General features: G+C 41.9%; 1 protein-coding gene across 8 annotated transcripts in view; it reads left to right on the top strand.

Annotated features, from left to right (window-relative positions):
- The first annotated feature begins 6 nt into the window (after window positions 1-6).
- The window catches only part of SRGAP2 (SLIT-ROBO Rho GTPase activating protein 2), a 246341-nt gene continuing 233396 nt past the window's right edge, over window positions 7-12951 (top strand). For all 8 annotated transcript variants that reach the window (XM_005885244.2, XM_005885240.2, XM_005885243.2 and 5 more), the window contains exon 1: window positions 7-228. In XM_005885244.2, coding sequence (XP_005885306.1) covers window positions 162-228 — 67 coding nt within the window. In that variant the 5' untranslated portion in view covers window positions 7-161. The remainder of the gene's footprint in view (window positions 229-12951) is intronic.

Raw genomic sequence — 12951 nt, 5'->3', positions numbered from 1 at the left:
TGCCTAGCCCGCAGCCCGCGCTCCCCGGAGCGCTGGAGACCACCGCGGTGGGCCCCTTCTGCCTTCAGGAGACGCGGTCTTGGAGGTATTGATTTAGGTGGTTGGATTTTTCCCGTGGATCTATCAATTCACAATTTGAATTTGGAAGAAAGAAGGAAAACATGACGTCTCCGGCCAAATTCAAAAAGGATAAGGAGATCATAGCAGAGTACGATACTCAGGTCAAAGGTAAGGGCTTGGAAAAATAGCGTAATGCATATGCTGTGTGGGCCATTGAGGCATGTATTTCCACCCTGATTTGCAGGAGGTTCGTTTCTTTGGGTGGAGCAGGTGGGAGCAGGCTGACCCCAGAGGTGGTTTCATAGGTGGATCTGAGCCTCTGAGAGATGGGCAGTGCCAGGGGCTACAGGCTCAGGAAAGGGATTTTCAGGGTGGGCTTTAGGGTTTGTTCTTGTAGAGCTGGCCCTTTTTTGTCAGCCCTTTCTCCCAAGCTGGAAAGGGTGGGGGGAGGGGCGGGAGGTTCTTGGAGAGAGAAAGGCGGCAATTTGCCTCTGGTTGTCTGGGTCAGGTTTCTTGAAGGACTACTGAAATCTGACAGGTGTTGGGAATTTATTCCCGAGGTTGGAGTTGAGGCCAGGCAGAGAAAGGCAACCTTGAGAATGTGTACCTTTTGGAGAGCCCTGAGAGAGGTGGGTTTTTTTTCTGATGTACTCTGTCCAAACGTGACATTTGCTATGGCATCAGACACACAAAGTCGGTAGCCACTTTGGATGCACCTTGTGCCTGCCTGGTCTCTGGTTGCCCTGCATTCAGCCAAAGATCAGAGAACAGAAAGAATAAGGTCACTCACACTCCATCTCCGCCCTCGCCTAAACCTGAATGGAGTTGGGGTGTTAGGCTTGCTGGGTGGTGCTGATTCTGGAGGATGGGAAGACATAATTGTTTAATTTTCTGCATGGTCACCCTCTGCTCTGAAATACATGCTTTTAATGACCCATTTATCTGCAAAAATGTGAAGGGTAAAGCGAAATGTGGATCTGAAGAAACCAAGGGACCTGTCTTCACATCTAGTGGACCTGGATTGGGAGAGGTGTGGTTGTGAATCAAAGCCCCTTTTCTTTTTGAAACCAGCAATTCCTGTAGGAGGGGTTTCCCCCTGATTAGGAGCCCCAGCATGTGTTTGTGCAAGGCCCTGTCCCTTCCTGGCCAGTGACTGGGAAGAGCCATGTGGCTCTAGCCCATTGAGACCTCCTCCGCTGGGGAATGGGAGAGGTGGGTGGCCTTGAATGTTACACCACATGGTTGGAGCTCTGGGTTTTCCTTTGTTTCAGAGTACAGAGGGAGGGTCCCCGCCTTTCCCTGCACCAATTCAAGGAGACCTTTTCCTATCATAGAAGACTTGGAAAGGGCCATGTCTCCCCTCCAGTGATGGCCTGGGGTGGGGTAGAGCTAAGATTTTGAAATGGGCAGCTGTCTAATACCTTAGAAGGTTGGAGGTAGTTTGAAGGCCCCATTGTGCCTGTGGGATCTTCTTCATGTCATCAGCTTGGTCAGTGCTGGAGGTACCCTGAGAGACCTTCTCTCCACTTGGCTACAAATATTGGTGGGTTTATGACAGAAGATGGGGGAGTTGACTGATGGATAGCTTCAGTTGAATTGGGATTGGGAGAGGTGTGGTTGTGAATGATAATTGAGGTCTTGGCCTCTTGTCCCTGTTCATAACCCAAGCCTGTTTTTGTAAACAATTGGTCACTACCTCCATGTCCTGTCCAGATGCACTGCATTCTGCTTCTGGAATTCCCTCCCACCCCCCACCCTTCGCCCCTGCAGTTTTAACCAGATATGTCATTCTTTTTTTTTTCCTTCTTTTTTTTTTACACATCCTATTCTTAACTGTTGCCATAGGGAGCGTGAATAACTTTGACTTTCCCAGATTTCTCTCCAGAAGCATGCCGTTTGACTAAGGTGCAAAATGATTTTACATGTTTATTTTTTGGAAGGTTCAGGGTTGATAGGTGTTAATAGAACTGTATCTGCTGATTCCTTAATGGTGAAGGATTTCTCACGAATGTCTCAAAATTAAACGCTTGGTGTATATACAAACATTGCTCCTTGAGATGATGTAATGAAGTTGGCTATTTGGGATTTCTCCTTCACCTTGCCACAAGCAGGGGACTGCTTTGCTCTGCTCTGATATTTTCTCATCGACGCTATTCATAGATTTTATAGGTGGCTGAGCATGATGTCTCATTCAGAGAAGGTGCCCAGTAAATGCTTATGAAACTGATTTGAATGTTTGAGTCCCTCATTTTATAGCCAAGACGAGGATAGAAAAATTAAGAGGCTTGTCCAAGGTCATGCAGCTAGGCAGTGGCAGATTTGAAACTAGAAACAGGTTACCAACTCCTACTTCTTTATTTTATTATATTCATATTTACTATGAAACATTATCTGACCACAGTGGGGGGCGGGTGTGAGGAAATCTTAGGAAGTCAAAATTTGTCAGTGAATAATAGTAGTAATATGATAATAATAGATTACATTTTGGGTGCTCACTGTGTTCCAGCCTGTCACAGTGCTTTATAAGAATTGTCTCATTTAATTCTCATATCAACTCTGGAGGTGGATATTCTTTCATTCTCTGTTTGTTGCACGAAGAAACAGGTTTAGCGAGGATAACAAGCTCCCCCACTCCCAAGGTCACCCAGCAGCAGATTGACTCCATTCCTTTATTCATCACCTATTTATTGAGTGCCTTCCATGTGTTCTGGGAGTGGCCATGTAGCAGTCAACAAGCCAAAATCTCCTCCCATTTGGAGCTTACATTCTAGAGCCCTCATTCTCCATGGAAGAGCATCGATCTTGGAGACAAAGGACGTGGGTTCTGAGTTAGCTCCTCTCCCCCCATTAGCTAGAAGCCCTTATCAGAATATGACTTTCCTGGGACTCATAGCACTGCCAGTCTTACTTCTCTTAGAGATGCCAACATAATAAAGAAAATTGCTATTTTGGTGTGGTGGTGAAGATCACAAGTTTTTGAGTCTAAGGGATCCAGGTTAAATCTCAGTTCTGCCACTCGCTTGCCTTGCACCTTGGGCCAGTTGCATGACTTGCTTGAGCCTCAGTTTCCTAATTTGGAAAATAATGTGTATTTGCGCTCTATCTGGTTTGGCTCAGCGGATAGAGCGTCGGCCTGCGGACTGAAAGGTCCCAGGTTCGATTCTGGTCAAGGGCATGTACCTGGGTTGCCGGCACATCCCCAGTAGGGGGGCGTGCAAGAGGCAGCTGAATCGATGTTTCTCTCTCATCGATGTTTCTCTCTATCCCTCTCACTCTCCCTTCCTCTCTGTAAAAAAAAAAAAATCAATCAAATATAAAAAAAAATAATGTGTATTTGCTAAGGTAGTTATTAGGATTCTATGAGATAGTACATAAAACTCATTTAGCACAGTTTCTGGCACTTGTAAGTGCTTAGTAATAGCACAGTCTGCTTTCTGTTAGCTAACCTTTCCTCTTGTTGACCTGTTTGCCTATGCATTCCCAAAGGGCCTGCTGTTAAATGATAGGAATGAAACTTGAGTTCTCGTTAATTTCTCCCATAATAGCCAAATGTATCTTGGGCCAGTTACTTAAACCCTCTAAGACCAGCCATTTTCAACCTTTTTCATCTCATGGCACACATAACTAATTACTAAAATTCTGTGGCACACCAAAGATATATTCTTTTGCCAATCTGACAAAACAAAAAAAGTATAATTTTCATTCATGCACACTGGATGGCTATTATTCTGTGGGCTGTTGTTATTTCTTAATTTGACAATCTAAGGGAAAAGAAGTCAGTGCCCCTGACTAAATAGTTAGGTATTGCTTGCTTTAAAAATTCTTGTGGCACACCAATGTGCTGTGGCACACCGGTTGAAAAATCGCTGTTCTAGACCTACAAAACAAAGAGGTACACTGTCTAATTGCTGGCCGCTGTTGGCCTCTATGTATTTGACCACAGTCCTGGGTCCTGCTTTTCAATCAGAATGGTTTGAATCAAGTGAACTCTAAATGGACTTTTGGGACCCAGTCTATCTCACGATTTTTGCCTCCCTTTAAACCACTTGCTTGCATGTCCCCTAAAGGGCTTCTGAGGCTGCAGGCCTAACCCTGTCCCATCTGCTTTTATGAGGGGCTGGCCTTCTCAGTCAGTCTGCCTTGTAGCCGCCTTCTTAAAAACCATCATTGTTTCTGGTTTGTGGGTGTTCGGATTCCTTTGAAAGTTCATGCCTCTCAATGTCTGACTTGAGAGCAATAATATTCTTGGTGCTTTTACGTGATTCTTTCCAGTTTACAAAGCTCTTTCACATACGTTAATCTCTGCAAATTCTTGACAGCCCTGGTCAGATTCATGGTCATAACCTGAAGCCTTTTGGCCTCTAGCCTATTAGCCTCTTTGGGGATTGGAGCAGTGGAAGGGGGTAAGGTGCATGGTTCCAGAGGCAATAATCTGGGTGGTATTTGGGTGGGTTCATATCACTGCATACAGTCCCAGCCATTGTCTTGTCTTTATTCAAGACCCTCATTCCTTTACCCCCTCCATACCTTGAGTTTTTACAGTCCCCAGAAAGGCTTGAGATTGACAGTTCATGCAAATATTCCAGGAGAAATAATCTGAAACGGAGTGGCACTGTGCTGAGCAGTCAAATTCTCTCTCTGCAGAACATTAGGGTTTTTTTTTTTTTTTTTTTTTTTTTTTTTTTTAATGTCTTAGAAGAACAGTGGGTGCGCACCGCACCATGGAGCTGAGAAGTGAAATTTTGTAATTTCCATCTGGAGCATTTTGATAGAAAAGCCTCAGGCCTTTGCCTGGAACAATTTAACTCTTTCAGGACCCTTTCAGAGCAGGGGATGAAATTTAAAACTAGACATATTGTGTGTGCACATGCATTTGGGAATGCGGATTGCTGGTATTTAAACAACTTGCTCCCTTGGGAGATCTGAGCGGTTCTTCACTCATGTCAGTGAAGGTCTTCTCCGAAGCTTCTTTCCTCCCAGCCCCCACTCCCCAAGGGAGCTTTAAATATAATCAGTTTGTGAAAAGCTACAGTAAAATATCTCATTGGAGTCCCCAAGCAGATGCTGTCATCTTCCTGTGAGCTGATTGAAGGCTCCTCTTCCCTTGCTCAGGGAAAATAGGAGTCTGCAGTCAGGTGAATTCCTGGAAGAGAATGAAGCTCTTGGAAAAATTCAAGTATTCTCTGTCTCAGAGTTGAAGGACCCTGGAGGAAGGTGGTGGGCAAGGAGCTGGGGATGCTGTATGCTGTACGAAGTAGCAATGATTAGAAACAGTGTTCTGAGGAGTGCTCAGCTTTTCTAATATCAGGCATTCTCTTGGGAAATGAGGACTGAAATTTCTTCTGGAGAAGCCCATCAGGGGGTTAGTTACGGCCACATTGACACACGCCACACAGGTGGAAAGCCTGGACAAGCCCTGATTGTTTCTCTGCTATGAAGTTTGCAGAGTCTGATCTGGCCCTGATAGGTAGCGTCCACACCCTTTCAAAATCAGTAGGTGCCCAGCCCCTGACTCATAAACTTCCACAGTTTGCTCCAGATACAGTGGGCTGTCAGTGGCACCTGTAGGTTCTCTTTACAGAGACAGGTTTTCTTCATGGGAAAATGCTTCCTAAGGGCTTCATTAGGAAAATATTAGGTCATGTCGCAGGGAAAAAGGCAATATGTAGATTTCTACTCCTAATGAAATTCAAGTGAAAGTTTTAACCTGGTGTCAGCTATTGAATTGGCCTTTTGGGGAATCTGGGAAACTTACCTCAGAAGTTGTTTGTTTTAAATATAAATAATGAGAACACTTAAAAAGATTTTTTTAAATGACAAAAATAACACTTTACTGATTTTTACAATAATGTGTAGGAACTCTCATCTCTTTAATTGTAAAATACACAGCACATAAAATTTACCATCTTAACTATGCTTAAGTGTACAGTTCAGTGGCATGTAGTACATTCATGTGTGCAGCCATCATTACCATCTACCCAGAGAACTCTTTTCATCTTGCAAAGTTGAAACTCTGTACCCATTAAACAATCTCTTCCCTAGCCCTCCCATCTCATGACTCAGTCTCTATTTGACTACTTTAGGTACATCCTATAAGTGGAAGGATATAGTATTTGTCCTTTTGTGATTGGCTAATTTCACTTACTATAATGTCTTCAAGGTTTATCCATGTAGCATTTGTCAGAACTACATTTTGTGTATTCAGTCATCAGGAGACACTTGGGTTGCTTCCACCTTTTGGCAATTGCAAATAATACTGCTGTGAATGTGGGTATATCCCTATTTTTAAAAAATGTCCTTCACATCAAAGTTTTACCAGCTTTCATATACATTTGTATTTAATCACCTGTCATAAATTTTTTAGAGCTAAGATTTAATATATGCATTCATATTTTTATTTTATTAATATGTATTTATGTTCCTAATATGAGAATTATATATTAATAACAATTTTATATTAACAATTACATGAATTACTAAACTTTTATTGTAATTTTAAAAGCCTTATTGAGGTTTAACTGACATAATAAACAGCAAAATAGCACTTTTTTTTTTTTTTGGTTGTTAATCCTCACCAGAGGATATTTTTTCCATTGTTTTATTTTTAGAGAGAGTGGGAGGGAGGAAGGGGTGAGGGAGGGAGAGAGAGAGAGAGAAACGACGATGTGAGAGAGACACATCGATTGGTTGCCTCCCCCCATCCCCCCCAGGATTGGGATAGAACCTGCAACCCTGTACATGCCCTTGACCCTTGACTGGGAATTGAACTCATGACCCTTCTGTGTATAGGCTGCTGCTTTAACCACTGACCAACACCGGCCAGGAAACAGCACATGTTTAAGAAATATATTTGATAAATTTTGACATGTTATATACACTCATGCAACCATTATAATCAAGATAAGTGAACCATATTGCCTGCTAAATAGAGACCAACTTTCCAGGTGAATATTAACTAGGTTCTCAATCTTGGCCTCAATTTTATCATTTTTACCATATTTCTCATTTTAAGAGGATTGGAGGCCTATCTGAACTGTTTGCCATTCATTCAATGCATGTACATTTTGCAGTTTGTTTGTGGTTTACTATGTACTAGGCATTATACTAAATACTCTACATAGATTATTTCCTAATCCTTATACCAACTCCAGGAGGAATTATTGCTATTACCCCATTTTGCTGATGAGGAAAGTGAGGTGTAGGAGGTTTCAGTGACTTGCCCTAGGGCTGCAGTTGGTGAATGATAGAACCAGACAGGATTAGAACGTCCTGTCACCAGAGTTCTAAGCGCTGTTTGTGGACTACCTCTATCTCCCTGCCCAGCCCCACATCTCCACCGACTGCAATCTCACCCTTCCAGGAAACCCAACTTTTCTTGGATGTCTTTCTTGGTCACTCTGACGACAATGACCCTTCTTCTCAGGTTCACTCACACAGCACTATGACATTGATCTTGTATTGCCTTCTATTTTAAATGTCTTTCAGTCTTCTCTTTTCTACTGCACTTCTGGTAGGAATGTTTTGAGGTTGTGTAATGCCATGCAAAGAACATAGGCTTTGGAACCAGCCCTCAGTTGAGTCTTGTCAACATCACCTTCTTTCTCTATTGCCTGGCTCAAGTCACTTAAATTTTCTTCCAGGCTTCCTCTTCTGTGACGTAAACAAGACCTACTTTGCTGGTTTCTTGCAAACATGTGTAAAACGCTAGCTCATTTTAAATGGCAAATATTTAAGTAGCAAATATTAAATGGTAATTAAGTAGTTCTTATTATGGGAGTTTCTTCAGATAGGAAACATGTCTATAACAGTATTGTAGCCTAAATGGTGGCTCTTAGTAAATATGTAGTGTGTCCCAAGAAAATGTATACACACTTTGAATGATTATAAAGCCAGTGTTTATTAACATCCAGTTCATTTTCTTTCTTTTTTTGTGTGTTAATCCTCACCCAAGGATATTTTTCCATTGATCTTTTAGAGATAGTGGAAGAGAGAGGGAAAGACAGAGAGAAACATTAATGTGGGAGAAACACATGGATTGGTTGCCTCCTGCATGCACCCTGACCAGCCCGGGCTGGGGAGGAGCCTGCAACCAAGGTACATGCCCTTAACCGAATTGAATCTTGGACCCTTCGGTCCACAGGCCTTCGCTCTAGCCACTGAGCCAAACCGGGTAGGGTAACATTCAGTTCATTTTCAAAATTTAAAAGAATCTACAGAAATGAATACCTTTTTTTAACACCTGTTTTCAAACTGATGGCTGTTCTGGTCCAGGAACTGCTGATAACTCGAGGCAATGGAATTGCAAACATCAAGAATCATTTCATTTGGTATTTGTGTGCCCCCGTCAATTGTTGCCGGTTTTGTATTGTAAACTTTATCTTTTATGTATCCCCATAAAAAAGCCTAGTGGATAAATTTTCTTTGTTCAAAGCTTAGTCTGGCTTCCCCTGTTATTTCAAATCAGTTAAACCTGAAAAGGAGTGTAAAGTAACTGAGTTATCAGCTATTAAAGTATGTATACATTTTTGGGGGACACAGGGTGTATATATATATACTTTGAATAATTATAAAGGCAGTGTTTCTACTTCAGTTGCATTTTCAAACTTGCATTAGCATTTCAGGATGAATTTCCTTTGTTCCAAGCTTAGTCTGGCTGAAAAGAAAGAAATATTAATTGAGTTATCAGCTGTAAAGTGTGTATACATGTTTGGGACACCCTGTATATTGGCTCTAATGATGTATGTATAAATGAATGACCTACACTACTACAAATAATATTTTTAGAAATAGTTTCTTAATTTGATCTTAACATGTTTTATATAAAAGCACAAAAGTGATTTTTTTAAAAAAACAAACTTACTATTCTGTTAAGATCATAGCATAAAAGACTGTTTACACCAGTGGTCGGCAAACTCATTAGGCATCAGAGCCAAATATCAACAGTACAACGATTGAAATTTCTTTTGGGAGCCAAATTTTTTAAACTTAGACTATATAGGTAGGTACATTGTTATTAACTTAATTAAGGTACTCCTAAGTCCTTTGCTAATAAAAACGTCCTCAATTTGATTGAGGTACATTCGCTGAGGTCGACCCCTTCCAACTCTCCCATCCACAGTCGTCTTGTATACTTGTTTCGACGTGGTATTTTGTGGAAGAGCCACATTCAAGGGGCCAAAGAGCCGCATGTGGCTCGCGAGCCGCGGTTTGCCGACCACTGGTTTACACTCATCACTTCCTACTTACTTTGCTCACATTTTATAATACCTAGTTTCCTTACCACATTAGGTTGTTTCATACTTCCTTCTTTTTCATGCTGTGACCTTTCTTGGAATGGGTCCTTTTCCCTGAACCTGGAAAACACTTATTCATCCTTTAAAATCCAGCTTAGATGCTATCACCCACCTCCATAAAGTCTTCCCTGCTTACCCCTGCTCTCCACACAGTGACCCTGTGCAGGGTTCCAAGCAGGATTTCTCAGCATCTCCCCCTTGCTTTCTGCACATGGTTAATCCACATACCCTCAGCATCTCAGCAGTGTCCTTATGCTTGTTTATATTATTGCACTCACCCTGTTATTTCAAGTCAGTTAAACCTGAAAAGGAGTGAAAATTAAGTGAGTTATCAGCTATTAAAGTGAATGGAACCATGACCTCCTGGTTCATAGGTCGATGCTCAACCATTGAGCCACGCAGGTCGAGCTGTAAATGTTTTTTGAGTTGAGGTTGAATGTGACAGTGCCATAATGCCGTGCTTCTGCATTTCTCCCCCTACTTGAGTGAAAGGCCTTCTCCTTATGTTAATATTTGAAATTCAAAGCAGGTCAAACATTGTGAATATTGTCACTACACAAGGACAGGTACAGCCCTAGCTGGTTTGGCTCAGTGGATAGAGCGTCTGCCTGCAGACTGAAGGGTCCCAGATTCAATTCCAGTCAAGGGCACATGCCTGGGTTGTGGGCTTGATCCCCAGTAGGGGTCGTGCAGGAGGCAACTGATCAATGATTCTTTCTCATCATTGATGTTTCTATCTCTCTCTTCCTCTCTGAAATCAAGAAAAAATATATATTAAAAAAAAAGGACAGGTACAAACTATATAGCATGGAGGCTCCCCAGTGGGGGATGTTTTTCTTTATTTACTACCCCGCAGCCCTCTTTAGGATCCTTTCCTTAAAATTATAATGGAGTTGATCAAATTTCTTCAGTCCTGCCTCTCCTTGGAAACCAAGAAAAATATTAACTCTGAAATTCCGAAGAGTTGAAAACAAAAGGTTTCCTGTAATTGAAAAACACATTCTACACGTGTCCAGGATTTATGTATCATTTTAAACAGATATTCAAAGTCTAAAAGTTGAGAGAATTTAGGTCTGTTTTGCCCAGGAGTTAAAACAGAGTTGACCTGGCAAAGGAACTGCAGTGACACTTACTCAGAGCTATTGCCTAGTTAGAAGCAGCTGCGTGCTCTATGGTAAATGGGAGGAAAGGTCCAAAGCGACAAACAGGAAAAGTCTTCCTCCTGGTTTTTCAAGTCATGTCATATGAAGTAGCCTTGACTTTATTTAAGATTGTGAATGAAATGTGTTTGTGAGGAAGGAAAAATAGCTGGGACGTGCACCCCTGTCGGTATTTTAGGATGCCACCTGTTAGGGAGAAAGGAGCGTCATTTTTTTTTTTTTTTTTAACCGTTTCTTTTACACATGCATTAATCTGTGGGCAGGGGACCTGAGTGGCATTGTGAAAAGTTGGGGCCTTGTCTTTGCTGTCTGAACTCAGATTCTGCATTTTGAATCACACACAGCATGGTGGGCAGGGTCTGAGTGCTTCTCCCTGGAGAAGGTGGCCTTGCCAGCTGTGGTGGCTGGGTGGCCAGGGCTCCACAGGAAGACAAAGCACAGAAAACAAAGGGACCCAAGAGCATGAGCTGGCCAAGACACCACATGCCAGGAGCTTTAAGAAATACATCCTGTTTCTGAATAGTTGCCAACAATTTCTTCAAATATTTAAACCCCTTGAGATCTGTTCCCTTTTCCCACTAGTCTTTTTCTTGTGTGTGTGTGTGTATGTATATACATATGTATGTATTTATTATTGTTGGGGTATCAGGCCAGATCTTGTGAGATGAGGAAGCTGCTTATTAGGGAGGGTTCTTGACTGAGGTACCTATTTTGGAGTAATATTACTTTGGGTCATGGAAAACTGAACTACAGGGTTCTACATAGACAGAACGGTTCCACGGGAGAGAATGTGGATTTGGAGGCAGAAAGCTTGGGTTCTAGCGTGGCTTTGCCGTTTACAACTGTGATTTGGGGTAATTTACCTCATCTGTAAAATGGGGACAACAATTCTTAGTCCTGGCTAATAAGGATGATGATGATGGCTAGTATTTATGTCTAAGCTCTGCTTTAAGGATGACATACATTAACTCATGAATCTCCCAACAGCCCTATTAAATTGCTACTATTATTACCCTCATTTTACAAGTGAGGCACAGGAAGATTAAATAACTTACTCCAAAACACACAGCTCATGATGGAGACAGGGTATGAACCCAGGCTGACTTAACACTGCTGTGAGAGAATTAATTTGAAAGGCCTTTGAAACTATAAAATACTCCACACATTTAACTGATTGTTTCATTTCCTATTATCTTGATGCATAAAGTAGTGAATGCAGTATTCTCAATGTCTTCCCGGTACACACCTACCTGGCCTGTCTATGGCTTGGTTTTCTCATCTAGGAAGTTAGGAGTTAATCAGAACATTTCCAAGTGGGTTCTGATTCTTGCTTATTGCAGATATGGAAGATGACAGTTCCACCCCTATTGATGACAGTTTTTCCCTTATTGAGCAGGCACACTTGTAAGTACAAAACCTGTTATATTCCCAAAAGACACCCTCCTCATCTCAGGGCTTGCCATGTCTGTGTGGCTGCTGCACGCTTCTGGAGGGTAACCCCAGGTGATGGCAGATTGGCAGCTGGCCTGGAGAGCAGTTGAAGTGATATTTGGTTAGGTGTTACTATCTCATAGGAAGAGGTGCCTAACAGAAAATTCAAGGGGAGAAAAAGAAAATTCAAGGGGAGAAAGAAAAAAAAAAAAGAAAATTCAAGGGGAGGGATAGTTACTTGATGGGCCTAGAGGTGGATTTGTGACTCCATTACTAGGTACAATCAGTGCTTTAAAACTTTGGACTTCCAGTAAGCCTAGAGACCTACAGACTGAGAAAATTCCCTGCTGTTACTGGTGTGAGATGAAGCTTGTGTAACTCTTGGTGTTATAGACATTTATGTTGTTGTGTGCTGTACTTGAATTCAAAAGAAAAAGGAAGTTGGGTGATTGTCTTTAATTAAGATGAAAGAAATAGGAAGTGAGAGGCTTTTAATCTCTGACATCTGGGCTGGGACAAACTGGGGCGGGGGGAGGTGGCATGGATGTGGAACCCGAGTAGTGTTCATCCAGACATCTGTGCTGTGGGGGAAATAACTTCAGGCTGTCCTAGGATGCAGAATGGCCTCTTGCCTCTTCTACTCCTCTTCATGTGAGTCCCTTTGTCAACTCAGGGGTTTCTTTGTGGATTGTGATGCCGTGTGCTGTAATCCAGTCGAAATGTTTTCACGTTTATGTTTGTTGGCGTTTTTTTCACCTAATAAATAGTCTAAGTAACTGTCTGTTGATTTATAATGAGTACTGTTAATAATAGTGACAGCTTATATTTTTGTCATTACAACATTTAAAAAATATTCATAGGGAGGGAGGGCTGTAGGGTAATGGAAGACTAGCTATGTAATATTGGATAATTTTATTGATTTCAGAGAGGAAGAGTGAGGGAGAGATAGAAACACCCTATATAATAAAAGGCTAATATGAAAATCGATTTAATGGCGGAACGACGAG

Source organism: Myotis brandtii, unplaced genomic scaffold, assembly GCF_000412655.1.
Source record: "Myotis brandtii unplaced genomic scaffold, ASM41265v1 scaffold898, whole genome shotgun sequence".
Taxonomy (NCBI): domain Eukaryota; kingdom Metazoa; phylum Chordata; class Mammalia; order Chiroptera; family Vespertilionidae; genus Myotis; species Myotis brandtii.
Note: the sequence above shows the minus strand (reverse complement) of the source record. Positions and strands in the feature narration are given on the sequence as shown.